The 15,662-nt window shown below is 37.0% G+C and overlaps 1 protein-coding gene across 20 annotated transcripts in view; it reads right to left on the bottom strand.

Annotated features, from left to right (window-relative positions):
• Window positions 1-15,662, bottom strand: part of AHI1 (Abelson helper integration site 1) — a 224,297-nt gene that overhangs the window by 24,003 nt on the left and 184,632 nt on the right. For 17 of the 20 annotated variants that reach the window (XR_014267260.1, XR_014267261.1, XR_014267262.1 and 14 more), the window contains 2 exons: window positions 13,860-13,909; window positions 5,019-5,121 (listed from right to left, as the gene is read on the bottom strand). Coding sequence is in view for 12 of the 20 variants with exons in the window: in XM_082474460.1 (XP_082330586.1) it covers window positions 5,019-5,121; window positions 13,860-13,909 (153 nt within the window). In the remaining 8 variants the exon portion in view is untranslated. Of the gene's footprint in view, window positions 1-5,018; window positions 5,122-13,859; window positions 13,910-15,662 lie in introns of those variants that run through there. The other 3 variants (XM_082474472.1, XR_014267266.1, XM_082474465.1) reach the window with 3 other exon arrangements.

Raw genomic sequence — 15,662 nt, 5'->3', positions numbered from 1 at the left:
AAAGCTGGTTCTTTGAGAAGATAAACAGAATTGATAAACCATTAGCCAGACTCATCAAGAAAAAAAGGGAGAAGACTCAACAGACTTAGAAATGAAAACAGGAGAAGTAACAACTGGCACTGCAGAAATACAAAGGATCATGAAAGATTACTACAAGCAACTATATGCCAATAAAATGGACAACCTGGAAGAAATGGACAAATTCTTAGAAAAGCACAACCTCCCGAGACTGCACCAGGAAGAAATAGAAAATATAAACAGACCAATCACAAGCAATGAAATTGAGACGGTGATTAAAAAACTTCTAACAAACAAAAGCCCAGGACCAGATGGCTTCACAGGCGAATTCTATCAAACATTTAGAGAAGACCTAACACCTATCCTTCTCAAACTCGTCCAAAATATAGCAGGGGAGGAACACTTCCAAACTCCTTCTATGAAGCCACCATCACCCTGATACAAAAACAGACAAAGATGTCACAAAAAAGAAAACTACGGGCCAATATCACTGGTGAACATAGATGCAAACATCCTCCACAAAGTACTAGCAAACAGAATCCAGCAGCACATTAAAAGGATCATACACCATGATCAAGTGGGGTTTATCCCAGGAATGCAAGGATTCTTCAATATATGCAAATCAATCAATATGATGAACCATATTAAACTATTGAAGGAGAAAAACTATATGATCTTCTCAATAGATGCAGAAAAAGTTTTTGACAAAATTCAACACCCACTTATGATAAAAACCCTCCAGAAAGTAGGCACAGAGGGAACTTACCTCAACATAATAAAGGCCATATAAGACAAACCCACAGCCAACATTGTTCTCAATGGTGAAAAACTGAAACCATTTCCACTAAGATCAGGAACAAGACAAGGTTGCCCACTCTCACCACTATTATTCAACATAGATTTGGAAGTTTTAGCCACAGCAATCAGAGAAGAAAAAGAAATAACAGGAATCCAAGTCAGAAAAAGACGAAGTAAAACTGTCACTGTTTGCAGATGACATGATACTATACATAGAGAATCCTAAAGATGCCACCAGAAAACTACTAGAGCTAATCAATGAATTTGGCAAAGTAGGAGGATACAACATCAAGGCAGAGAAATCTCTTGTGTTCCTATACAGTAATAATGAAAAATCTGAAAGAGAAAATAAGGAAACAGTCCCATTTACCACTGCAGCAAAAAGAATAAAATACCTAGGAATAAACTTACCTAAGGAGACAAAAGACCTGTATGCAGAAAACTGTAAGACAATGATGAAAGAAATTAAAGATGATACAAACAGATAGAGAGATATACCATGTTCTTGGATTGGAAGAATCAACACTGTGAAAACGACTATACTACCCAAAGCAATCTACGTATTCATGCAATCTCTATCAAACTACCAATGGCATTTTTCGCAGAACTAGTACAAAAAATTTCACAATTTGTATGGAAACACAAAAGACCCCGAATAGCAAAAGCAATCTTGAGAAAGAAAAATGGAGCTGGAGGAATCAGGCTCCCAGACTTCAGGCTATACTGCAAAGTTACAGTAATCAAGACAGTATGGTACTGGCACAAAAACAGCAATATAGATCAGTGGAACAGGATGGAAAGCCCAGAGATAATGCCACGCACATATGGTCACCTTATCTTTGATAAAGGAGGCAAGAATATACAATGGACAAAAGACAGCCTCTTCAATAAGTGGTGCTGGGAAAACTGGACAGCTACATGTAGAAGAATGAAATTAGAACACTCCCTAACACCATACACAAAAATAAACTCAAAATGGATTAAAGACCTAAATGTAAGGCCGGACACTATAAAATTCTTAGAGGAAAACATAGGCAGAACACTCTGACATAAATCACAGCAAGATCCTTTTTGACCCACCTCCTAACGAAATGGAAATAAAAACAAAAATAAACAAATGGGAACTAATAAAACTTAAAAGCTTTTTCACAGCAAAGGACACTATAAAAAAGATGAAAAGACAACCCTCAGAATAGCTGCAAATGAAGCAACTGACAAAGGATTAATCTCCAAAATATACAAGCATCTCATGAAGCACAATATCAAAAAAACAAACAACCCAATCCAAAAATTGGCAGAAGACCTAAATAGACATTTCTCCAAAGAAGACATACAGATGGCCAAGAGGCACATGAAAAGCTGCTCAACATCACTAATTATTAGAGAAATGCAAATCAAAACTATAATGAAGTATCATCTCACACCGGTTAGCATGGGCATCATCAGAAAATTTACAAACAACAAATGCTGGAGAGGGTGTGGAGAAAAGGGAAGCTTCTTGCACTGTTGGTGAGAATGTAAATTGATACAGCCACTATGGAGAACAGTATGCAGGTTCCTTAAAAAACTAAAAATAGAATTACCATAGGACCCAGCAATCCCACTACTGGGCATATACCCAGAGAAAACCATAATTCAAAAAGACACATGCACCCCAATGTTCATTGCAGCATTATTTACAATAGCCAGGTCATGGAAGCAACCTAAATGCCAATCGACATACGAATAGATAAAGAAGAAACGAAATTGGGTCATTTGTAGAGACGTGGATGGACCTAGAGACTGTCATACAGAGTGAAGTTAGAAAGAGAAAAACAAATATTGTATATTAACGCATATATGTGAAATCTAGAAAAATGGTACAATGAACCGGTTTGCAAGGCAGAAACAGAGACACAGATGTAGAGAACAAACGTGTGGACACCAAGAGGGGAACGCGGGGGGCAGGGGTGGGATGAATTGGGAGATTGGGATTGACATATATACACTAATATGTATAAAATAGATAAGTAATAAGAATCTGCTGTATAACAAATAAATAAAATTCAAAAAACAAAAAGCAAAGAAAAATAAAGAAATGATCAAGTGTGTATATATATCAATATATGCTGAGTAGAAAAATTAGAAAATACACACAGGAAAATGAAGGAAAAAAAATCACTACAATTCCACCACTTAGCGATAACTACTGACATTTATTGATGTATATTGTTCCATATTTTATGCATATGTTATATAAAAACTATTTTATAATCATCCTTTTTTAACTTAAAAATGTTTCATTCTTTCCACATCTAGGAACATACTTCTATAATATTTTCACTATTTGAAATAGTCACATGGTGTTCTATTATATAAATGTTTCATAATTTAATCAATCCTGGGCTTCCCTCATGGCACAGTGGTTAAGAATCCGCCTGCTAATGCAGGGGACACGGGTTCGAGCCCTCGTCCGGGAAGATCCCACATGCCACGGAGCAACTAAGCCCGTGCACCACAACTACTGAGCCTGCGCTCTAGAGCCCGCGAGCCACAACTACTGAGACCTCGTGGCACAACTAACGAAGCCCGGACGCCTAGAGCCCGTGCTCCGCAACAAGAGAAGCCACCGCAATGAGAAGCCCGCGCACCACAACAGAGAGTAGCCCCCGCTCGCCACATCTAGAGAAAGCCTGCACGCAGCAATGAAGACCCAACGCAGCCAAAAAAAATAAATGATAATAAATTAAAATAATAATAATAATTTAATCAATCCTTTATTCATAGAAATTGAATATTTTTCCTTCTATTTTTAAAACACTGCTTGAAGGAGTAGCCTTTTAACTGAATCTCTGCAGGTATATTTAAACATTTTCCTACAGTAAATTCCTGGAAGTGGAATATTCAGGTCAAAAGACATGAACAATTTGAAAACTTAAAATAAACAAGTATTACCAAGCTATACTCCACAAAGGATTGTTTTAATATATACTACTACCAGCAGCATATGAGGAAACCCACTTCCCCACACTCTCATCAACACAAGGTTGTATCAGTTTGAAGCTTGCTGCCATTTTCTGAGGGAAAAATACCATCTCATTTATTGTTTTAATTTGATCACTGTAATTGGACATTTTTTGTATGTTCACTGCTATTTATATATATATATATATCCCTTTAAGAATGTCCCATGCACCCCGTTTGCCAGTTCTCCTACTGATATACTTCTTTTCCCTTTTGACTTTTTAGAGCTTTTTATAAGTTAAGGGTATTAACGCTTCGTCTGTCACATATTTTGTGAAATTCTTCCTGATGCCAGCTTACTGGTTGTTTTTAGATTCTGTTTATGGCATTTTTTTCTCTTTGACATAAATGATTTTAAAATTTCTATTATTTGGAGCTAAAAACCTGTTTCAAAATATGTTTTCTGATTCTGGTATCAATGATAAAAAGTCATTCCTTAACACCCATGATTATAAAACTATTGATTTATAAACTTTCTGTATAATGAGATTTTATTTTTTGCCATCAAAATCTAAAAATACTTATGAAAAATTTGAATCTAATTCTCATTAAGTATCAATTTCATAAAAGTGTACGTGATAGAGTTTAACATTTTCACTTCCAGCAGACAATCTTCACTTCTAGTAATAGAGAAAACAAGGCCGCCTTCTTTAGAGAGTCCTTTCCTGTCCTTCTTATACTTTATCTCTCACCAGAAAATATCATCATTCAAACTCATTTTGTCTCACTTGCCTGTCTCAGTGGAAAAAGTAGCCCCACCTTCTTGTTTCAAATTCTACTTTTTTAATTATTCTCCTTATCCTATACCTTGACTGGCTCTTCTCAAGGGGCTCTTTGCTCTGGGGTTATAAATATTCTTGTCATTCCCTCCTGTATAAAGATCTTCCTTACATCCTGTGTTTTCCACTAGTTTCTGCACAGCTTTTTCTTTCCTTTGAAGTCCAACTTCTGGGAGAAGAAGCCTTTCCTGACGGGCCTTCTCCTTATGGGCTGGAGACAATCTGACTCATGCTTCCAGGACCCGCCATTCAAAACCCTCTTCTCCCAGGTCACAAACAGCCTCTTGGTTGCAAATCCCAAAGGCATTTTTCAGTCCTTATTTTACTTCTGCTGTCTTTGATATTTGTCCTTGTTGACCATGCCTTTCCTAAACCTTCCTGTTGACTCCGTGACATGACTGTCTCCTGGTTTCCTCTTACCTCTATGAGGGTGACTTTCCGGCCGGTTTGTTCGTTCTTCTTCCCCTGCATATCCATGATGTGTCTGCGGTCCTCAAGGCTCTGTTCTCTGCCCACCTCAGAACTGCAGGAGGGGAAGATTGGAGACAAGGAGCCAGTGAGAAAGCTGCTGCAACAGCTCAGATGGGGCTCGGATTTAGGCAAGTGGCAGTGGGAATAAAAAGGGGAGATAAATAGGAGGATCTGAGAGAAAAATATTCGACAGATGATATGAGCGATTATATATGTGGGTGGGCAGCAGGGAGTCACTGAAAATAACGTAGAGATAATAAACCTTAGCTGGTTGGGCTCCTTTTTACTGTATGAAGGGACAAGAATAAAATAAATTTTACTTCTTTCAGAAAAATACTAGCTGCCTGGGAGAAACCAGGAAGTTTTTATCAAATTAAATAGAAGAAAGTGTGTGTGTGTGTGTGTGTGTGTGTGTGTGTGTGTGTGTAAAAGAGCAGGAGATTCCTTACTGACAAAGAAGGGGTGAAGGAAGTTTATGCATAAGAAAACAGTGATATCCTGACCTGTGGGATGGGGAATGCAGCTTTTCAAATGGTTCAACAGTAACAATAACATAGAAAACAAATATTTTGTGGATGAGTGTTTAGTAATGCAAGTTATGTTAGAAAAAAGAGAATACAAAAACAATAAAAAAAGGGAAATTCAAAGAATGGAAGGCAGTGCCCCCTTTCTAGGATGTCTAGGAATGGTGGGAGACATCACAACAGAGCTTGAAAAAGGTACAAGAATTTCAAAATCAGGCAATAAGGAGGACTGAACAGTGACTGCTGTGGACTGAATTGTATTCTTTCACAGGTTGAAGCCCTAACCTGCCAAGTGAATATATCTGGAGATCGGGCCTTTCAGGAGGTAATTAAAGTTAAAGGAGGTCATAAGGGTGAGACCCTAAGCCACAGGACTGGTGTCCTTATAAGAAGAGGAAGAGACACCAGAGAGCTCTTTCTCTCCACACATGCACAGAGGAAAGGCCATGTGAGGACACAGCAAGAAGCTGGCCACCTGCAAGGCAGGAAGAGAGGCCTCACCAGAAACCAGCCCTGTTGGAACCTTGATCTTGAATTTCCAGGCTCCGGAACTATGAAAATAATACATTTACATTGTTTAAGCCACCCAGTCGGTGGTACTGTTACAGCAGCCCGAGAAGACTAAAATGGAGATGTCTAAGTAAGTAAAATGAAGTCAGATGACTGAGAAGGAAAAGGGTCAGAAGCCACAAAGATGAAAGAACAAATAAAGTACGTCTAGAAAGGAGGAAAATGATGAGAGAGAAAGGAAAAGTTGAGTTCTGAAGCAAAAAGCATCGATAACTTACTGCCTATGCCTATCTCCAGGGAACCTACACCTTAGCATTAAAGTAAAAATTCAAATGTCTGTGGTTGCCAGGGTGACAAGGAGAGCGAGGAAAGCAAGCCAGGAATAATACGGCAGGACCCTGGTAATCTGGAGAGTGGATGACTCATCTTAGGGAGGCGACCACTAACTCAGCTCCAGTGGATGGAAGCCAGCAAAGAATGTGGAGCTGTGGTCCAGAACTTCAAAAGAAATAAGAAATCTACATTTATGTGAAATCTTTGTATTTGGGCAACTGGTAAGATTACAGACACAGTGGACCTGGACTGTATCTTGCTGGCAGGCCCAATTAAAAAATATATATATATTTTTGGTCTGTGCATTCCCCCACCCTGTAGAGTACCCTGCTAGTCTCAGGGTATTCCAGGCACTTCCATGCAATTGCGCCTTAGCTCCTGCCATCCTTCTGACTTCTAGGTCCTTTTCTTTTTGTTCACCCTGTCTCTACATGGTTTTTAAGACTTAAATGCTATCTTACATCTTTGGCTTTCCCTGATCACTGTGGGAAAATCAGACCGTGTGATCCTCTCCACCTTTTCTTTCTCATAATGTACATATGATCTAACAGAAAGCTACCCTGAAAAATACAACATCTGGACTTTTGCTTGCATCCAAGATGAAGTAACAGGGACCAGATTTACTGCTCACCTAAAACAACCAAAAAAATTGGGCAAAACATATGAAATAATTTTCAAGACACTGAATCATAGGCAACAAAGGAAAGTGATACCCAAGAAATGGAAAATAAATGAGATGAGCCCTATGACTGCGCAGCTTACTGCCTTGAGAGCTTCCAGGCCACAGCACAGGGGGATGGAAACTGTGTAGAGCCTGGCGGACTCCCTGAGTGAGGGCTAGGAGTCTGAGGAGACCAGGTAGGCTATAGTTCACAGACTACCAGAGAGGAGACAGCTTCATAGTGAGAGAACTTGGAGACCTGCAAAGGTTCTCCTCAAGTATTCAGCAGAGTACAGGTGAGAATATACAGCTGAGGAAATTTCCCGAGGCCAGGGACAGTACCTATTCCCATCAGCCAGGATGGAAAACCTCACAACTCAGAACGCATTGGGTACAATACGCAAAAGGGATTTGTATCAGTAGTGAGGAATAATTAGCCCTAGACTAAACACGGTTCGAGTCCCACCTAACAAATCTAGAAAAAGAAGCACAAATTAAACCCCAAAGAAGCAAAAATAAAGATCAGAGTGGAAATCAATGAAACAAAACAAATAAACAATAAAGAGAAATCAACAAAACAAAGCTGTTCTTTTCAATAAAATTGATAAACCATTTGCCAGGCTGACTGAGGAAAACAGAGTAAAGAAATAAATTATCAACACTAGGAATTAAAGGGGCAACATTATTACAGATTCTTTCAATATTAAAAAGATAATGAGGGGATATTATGAACAACTTTATGTCAATGAATTCAACCACTTGGATGAAATGGACAAGTTCCTTGAAAGATACAAATTATCAATGCCTATATAAGAAGAAATAGATAACCTTAATAGCTCCACTTCTATTAAACAAATTGAACTTGTAGTTAAAAATCTTCCATAAAAGAATACTCCAGGCCCAGATAGCTTTACTGGTGAGTCTACGCAACATCTGAAGAAGAAATAGAGTGACATCAGTAAAAACGGTGGTGTAAGGACTTCTGAAAAATTTCTCCTCCAAATAAGCTATGAGAAAACTGGCAAGCATGGTTAGAATCAACTTTTTTAGATTCTGGAAATTAGCCAATAGCTTGTAGTAACCCGGAGAATGTTTATTCAAGAAGAATGGTTGACACTTGGTAAGAACAGTGAGCTTTGTGGCATTTTAACTTACCTTATCCCATCCCCACTGTCTGGCTCTGTGGGTACCTTGAAAAGAAGAGCCTGTGTTTATGGTGAAAGCCAGCAAACTGGCAGCCACTGGAAGAAGCAGAACAGGGCTGGAGCTCTTTCAAAGCCTCATTCCCAAGGAATTGTCATTATCTGACCTGTTTGGTGGTTTCCTGGAAGACACCACTTGTAAGGCTGTCTGCATTTGACTTATCTTAGAGCTTGCCTTTTCCCTGGGAGGCAATTGCAATTAACTTCAGGGCTGCCTGAGTGGTGGATAACAGTAGGCAAACAACAGACTAACTAAAAGCTTTAAAGGAAAAGCTGGGGGAATAAGCTGTCCATGAGGGTTTCGAAAAGCTCAGACTTAGTCCTGGGAGTCTAGAAGGTCTTACACATGTGTAGGGCTGTGTGCATGCACAGGAAAGACCTGAGAAGGCCTTAAGCCCTCACCGCTGGCTGACCTTAACGCTCTATGCCAACAGGAAGTGAAGGCTAAGACAGAGGTGTCAACTGACTGGCTGGGTGTTGAAGGTGTGCACAGCACACACAGAGCCCCTACCTGGCAAGACTGGGGGACCTACTGGTTCCAGGTGTTTAAGGAAATCGGTTTCCAATTATTAGCTGATCACTAATATAACTGAGCAAAGACTCCTGTGGACAAACACATTACAACTAAAGAATTAAAGAATTTGTTCAGAGAAGTTAACAAACAACAAACTACTACAATAAGTAGCAACAACAACAAACCCTGGGGAGGGGGAAGAATCTAATTTCCAAAGCTGTCACATTTTATCATTCAAAATATCCAGTTTTCAATAAAAGGTTACAAGACATGCAAAGAAACAAGAAAGTATGCACCATACAAGGGAAAAAGCAATCAACTGAAACGGTCGCTTAGGAAGCCCAGACATCAGACTTTCTAGACAAAGACTTGAAATCCACTATTATAAATACATTCAAAGAACTCAAGAAAACCATACTTAAAGAACTAACAGAAAGTTTGGGAACAACATCTCATCAAATAGAGAATATCAATAAATAAATAGAAATTACAAAAGGAAAAAGTAATATCATATCCTCACAGACTCTTCCAGAAAACTGAAGAGGAGGGAATTCTTCTTAACGCATTCCATGAAGCCAGCTTACTCTGATAGCAAAACCAGACTAAGACAGTACAAGAAAATAAAACTATAGACCCATATTTCTCTTGCACAAAATACAAACAACTCTAAATAAAATTTTAGCAAATCAAGTCCACCAATTTATAAAAAGGATAACACACCATGACTAAGTGGGGTTTATTCAAAGAATGAAAAGTTGGTTTAACGTTTGAAAACCAATGTAATTTACCATATTAGCACATTTAAAAAGAAAAATCATATGATTATCTTAGTAGGTGCAGAAAAAGCATCTGACAAAAATCCAACATCCATTCCTGATACAAACTCTCAGCAAACTAGGAAATGAAGGAATAAAGTGCATTTATTAAAAAACCTATGATGATATACTTAGTGGTGAAAGACTTAATGCTTTCCCACTCACTTCCCTTCAGGACAAAAGAAGATAAGAATATATACTCTCATCATTTCTATTCAACATTGTACTGGAGGTTCTAGCCAGTGCAATAAGGAGGGAGGGAGGAAAGGCATCCAGATTGGGAAAGAAGAAGCTAAACTGGCTTTTATATGTATGACTATCTATATAGAAAACCTGGTGAAGTCTACCAAAAAGTTATTAAAACTAACAAGATAGTTTAGTAAGGTAGCATGATACAAGATCAACATACAACAATTAGTAGTATTCCCATAAATTAGCAACAAACAATTGCAAATTGAAATTGAAAAATAATACCATTTAACAATGAGATATGCAGGAATCAATCAGCCAAATATGTGCAGGACTTATACGTTGAAAACTAACAATCAGTGTTGAGAGAAATTAAACAAGGCCTAAATAAATGGAGAAATATTTCATGTTAATGAGTCAGATGACTGAAAGTCGACATGTCAGTTCTCCCCAAACTTATCTTTGGATTCAAGGTAATACAAATTGGGATTCCAGAAGCCTATGTTGTAGAAACAGAAAAACTTATTCTAAATTGATGAGGACATACAAAGGACCCTGAATAGTTAAACCGACTTTAAAAAAGGACAAGACTGGAGGACCAATAATACCTGATTCCAAGACATATTATAAAACTACAGTAATCAAGACCGTGTGTTACTGGTGTAAAGACAGAAGTAGATCAATGGATTAGAATATGTCCAGAAACAGACCTACCCTTATAATGACAAATGATTTTCAACGAAGGTGCAAAGACCATTCAGTTGAGGCACGGCTGTTTTTTCAACAAATGATGCTAGAACAACTGGATATCCAAATGCAAACAAAACAAAACAGAATCCTCTGATCCAAACCTCACATCATATACAAAAATTAACACAAACAGATCATAGACTTAAATATAAAACCAATTTGAATTATAAAACTTTTACAAGAAAACATAGGAGAAAACCTTTGTAACTTTGGCAAAGGTTTCTTAGATACTATACTAAAGCATGATATATAAAAGAAAAAAATTGACAAATTGGACTTCATCAAAATAAAAAAAAGTTTGCTTTTCAAAAGCTACTGTTAAAAGAATGAAAAGGCATAACAGAGACCGGGAGAAAATATCCGCAAATCATGTATCTGATAAAGAACATATTTAGAATATATAAGGAACTCTGTGATGTCACACACCTGACAATGGATAATTTTGATATCAGAAAGGGCAGGGAATGGGAGGAGGAGAAAAAGGCTGAAAAGTGAATAATCAAAAGAAGAAATAAAAAAAAAAAAGTTGCAAGTAGTAGGGTATTTTAGGGGAAAAAGGTAAACTAATTTCTTCTCATGAAAAGAAGAAGAAACTGAAGAAGTCTGGAATAGGATTATTATAAAGATGGAAAAATATATAGTGGAGGAGAGATCGGATACTTGGAGTTAACACTTATGGCTGCACTACATTAAGAAGAGATTGCATTCATTCATTCATTCAGTTCACATATGAGTGTTCACAAATAAAGGCCTTTAATATTATTGACCATCTGAATTAACTTCTCTCTGACCAAACCTGTTAATGAAATAAAGCATTCTATGTTTAAAAAAAAAACCCAACAAACTCAAGATAAAATATATTAGTAACTAGGGAACACTAATACTAATTATGGATTATAACATATTTGTAGAAGCTTCATTACAAACTCTGACTTGGGCAGCAGATCATAACATCATAGGGGCATGAGATACAAAAGGTAAAAGTTTAAGACTTTCAAGAAAATGCTTTTAAATTAACCTATAAAAGTTTCTTCTTGGTATCTTTTTAAGATAAGAGAGTGTAGCTTTATTAAAATGTGTAAAAATTGTTTGCACAGAAGTGATTGACATTTCTGAAAAAAAATTAAAAAGTATAAATGAGACAAGAAATTCAAGTGGAAAGTGGTGAGAGGCAGTCCTATGTGGCTCATTTACAAAGTTTGGTCAACCAACTAATGAGCAGATGTTAGTAACTGAATGGCAAGGCTGCAAAGAAACAAAAAAATTAGCCTCTATCCATTTACTTGGGTACAATGGACTCATTTAAGTAAATTAGAGAAATAAAGAAATGACATACTGGGCTATAGTATTTCCACCTTCAACTTGCCTACAGTTCTTAAGTCATGAGAAATGTGTCTTAATTCATCCTTACTTCTAAGAAATTATGAGTACAGGGAAAGCCCAAAGGCTTTAGATGAACTTGAGCATTTAGACATATCTGAACTTCTCATGAAAATTTATTTTCAGAAGCTTCTTAAGTGCTCTATGTTCAAAAAGAGAAGCCAAGCTACCCTGACAGCCTTAGAAACAAGCTGGGATGGTTTTTGAGGCTTTTTTGAATTTTAATCTGGAGAGCATTGTGTGGATCTCTCTGTCATCTGAAAATACATATCCAAAGTAGTCAGAGTGACTACAGAACCTTTCATTCACATATTAGATAAAAGTTCTAAAAAATTTTATAAAAATGTTCATAGAGAGGACTGTTCCCGTAATGTATTAAAATATGGTCATTTTTGGTTGTTGAAACAGAGTTTGTCCTCACTGACCCAGCGTATTTTTTACATGGGTGATCTGTCATTGAATATATTCCTCAGAGTCAGTTATTATATGATCAACTATTACGCAAAATTTCAATTGTTCAGAGATGGGAACTGAAAACATACCTGGCAGATATAACAAAGACAAAAAACTGAAAGACCTGGGATGTGTATTTGTGTCGTGTGACAGGCAGAGAGAAAGCATGGAAAGAACAGCAGATTGGGAAACACAGGATCTGTGTTCTGTTACTGGGTCTGCCTCTTACTACCTCCCTCAGATCATGTTTCTCCACATGCAAAAGAGGGGTCAGAGCAATGGTCTTCAGGGAAATGGGGAGACTCAAATGTGATAATGTGAGTGGCTGTGCTCTGATGTAATACAGGGCTATATATAATCATATAATCATCAATATAATTTTATCTCTCAAAAAGAAAGATTTTTTAAACTTACAACAAAATGGCATCTTACCAAGGAGCCTAATAACACTGAATATAGTATAAAAAACAAACACACACACACCCCGGTAGTCTGAGAATCAGGAGACTTAGGTCTTGCTTGGTTCAAGCGCTGACATAAATGTGCCTGTGACATTTGCACAAGGTCTTTCCCCTTAGTTTTCCTGAATGTAAAACAGAGGGAATGTAGAATTTCTAAGGGATCTTCTAGGTCATGATTCTGTGACTCTTAAATACCATTTAAAAATTCTGTTTGTCTTTCATCTGTAGAATGAAATATTATAAAATAATGCACGGTTTGATCTGATAATTCCTGTAAATTAGAGTGTCATTTAAATCAGTATTTCTGAACTGGAAGAGACATATTCTTCAAAATGTCAAAGTGCATAGCAGGGTTAACGAATAAATATTGGGTTGGCCCAAAAGTTCATTCGGGTTTTTCTGTAAGATGTTATGGAAACCCCCGAACTTTCTGGCCAACCCAATATTTTCCTGAAGGACATTCAGCAGGGATTCTCTGTGTGCACATGTGTGTAGGCATGCACCCAACGTGGGGACAGTGGTGGTGGGATGGGAGGGCACAGCAGACACCTGAGCTGTTCAAGGTTGTTACACTCATGTGATAGTTTGCTAGTGACGTGTGAATATGAAGTCAGGGCTTCAAATTACGTACAAAATGAGCTGCAATGATAAAAATTGAGAAGTGCTTTGCAAAGGTTTTTGGTATTTTTTTTTTTGAGGTAAGAGAGAGATTTTCTATTTATGTTATTAAGTAATATAGCAAGTATCAAAAAAATACAAAAACTTCCTAGAGATCTTTTAAAATAAATACTTCAAAAATTGCTCATTTACATTAGGCATTTCTAAGACATATACAATGATAATGTTCTGGGTATTAGTTTTTTTTCTTTAATGCCTCGAAATAGGCATTTCATAATTTTTTTAGTGTGGTGTTATGAAGAGGGAAATGGAGAAATTGTCCTTAAAAAAAACAACAACTATTTATCACTGCAAATTATTTAGGAGGAAAAGCTGCTTACTGTGTCATAGACTCTGAGCCCGGTCTGAAATCCTGGGACGTGAATGACTGCTGTGAAAGAAGAACAAAGAGTAAGTCACAAATCACAGAAGACAACACAGGCAATATTCACATGCTGAAAACCCACCAACTGGATGAATGAGGAGAGAGCATGCCTGTTTTGAACACAAGTGTCTATCAGCATGTCTATCACAAGTGTCTATTCACTCCCATGGAAAACCAAGGAACCAGCTCTCCAGATTGGTTAAGCGCTCTTCGTAAATAAAGTGAGCTTTCAGGTGTGTGGCAAAAAGAGTCAGTTGTGAGTCAGCCTAAATTAATTCAGTAATACTATGTTATATTACTTAAGTTCTAAATTTACCTTTCAACACTGCATCTTTCCTTTGTAATCTTGTCAGTACACTGTATTTTCATGGTGTTACTCACTGAACTATGTGTAAAATTTTGAATCTGCAAGCTCTTTAAATCTTTAAATCTGCAAGCTCTTTAAATCTTAATCTGCAAGCTCTTTTGAATCTACAAAATTTGCTTAGTATATCTGTTTTATTAATGGCACCTCCATGAGAAAATCAAATAAGCATTTTCAGTGGTGCCAGATTATACTCTGAGTGTTAGATAGTTCCTCTAGAGTTTGAACATTAATTCCAAATGAAAGGATACTGTGGAAAATGGTGGTTGATATGAGACAGTAGTTTAGAAATCAACTTAATCTTGCTATAAGACAGACTTGCAAATTTTTTTTTTTACAGATAATTACATGTTATGGAAAGGATCTACTTAAAATTCACATAGAAAATATAAATCACTACTATGTTAAAGTTTTGAATTACATACAAATGAAAGAGATATACCATATCTACCTAATTAAAGTTTTAAAACCCCAGAAAACAAAAAACCAAAATGAAATGAAAGACAAGGAGTACAACTGTCTCTTTCAGTCTTAACTTCTTTGAGTAACTACTGCTTTCCCAGTCTTATCTCTACTGAAACTTGTTTTGCCTTTCTGGATTTCCTCCTTCACAATCAGATTTCAGCAAGATTTGGCACTGAGTCCCTTTAAACAAGTATTACTTTTCTTATCATAAAGATTTCAAGAGGATTTTGTACTTTTCTGGACCATAATTATGTAATATTATTGCTGGCTATATAGCTTTAAATCAAGCATGTAATGAAAACAAGAGTTAAAGGGCAAGGAGACTTAGTGGCAAAACCTGAACATTGTAGTAAGTGAGCCTATTTCAAAGAACAACAAAAGAACCAATCTTGGAATTTTCTCAACTATTTGAAGATGATCTGACTCAGTTAAAATGTGTTTGGGGAAAAAAGTACAAACACATAGAAAATTTAAATTCAAGGACTAACGCAGACTGCAGAATAGTCGACCTGCCCTCAAGCCCATAGAGCAGAAGAAAACCGTCAAAACCTCTCAGAAAGCATCAACTGTAACTGAATTTCTTCAGTTTTTTTCCCCAGACTTATGAAATAAATTCCAAACACAGCCATCAGATTAAAGGTCAGATGCTTCTTTTACATGGTCTAAGTATTACTTCTCTCTCTTTGCCCAAGGCAAGAGCAATACCTTACCTTAAATACATGTATATACAGTCGGCCCTTAGTATCCAAGGGGGATTGGTTCCAGGACACTCCCACCTGCACAGATACCAAAATCTGCAGATGCTAAAGTACCTCATATAATGGTGTAGTATTTGTATATAACCTAACAACCTCCTGTATACTTTAAATCATCTCTAGATTACTTATAATACCTAATACGATGTAAACGCTATGCAAATAGTTGTAAATA

This window comes from Balaenoptera physalus (assembly GCF_965194825.1).
Source record: "Balaenoptera physalus genome assembly, chromosome: 9".
Classification (NCBI taxonomy): Eukaryota; Metazoa; Chordata; class Mammalia; order Artiodactyla; family Balaenopteridae; genus Balaenoptera; species Balaenoptera physalus.
Note: the sequence above shows the minus strand (reverse complement) of the source record. Positions and strands in the feature narration are given on the sequence as shown.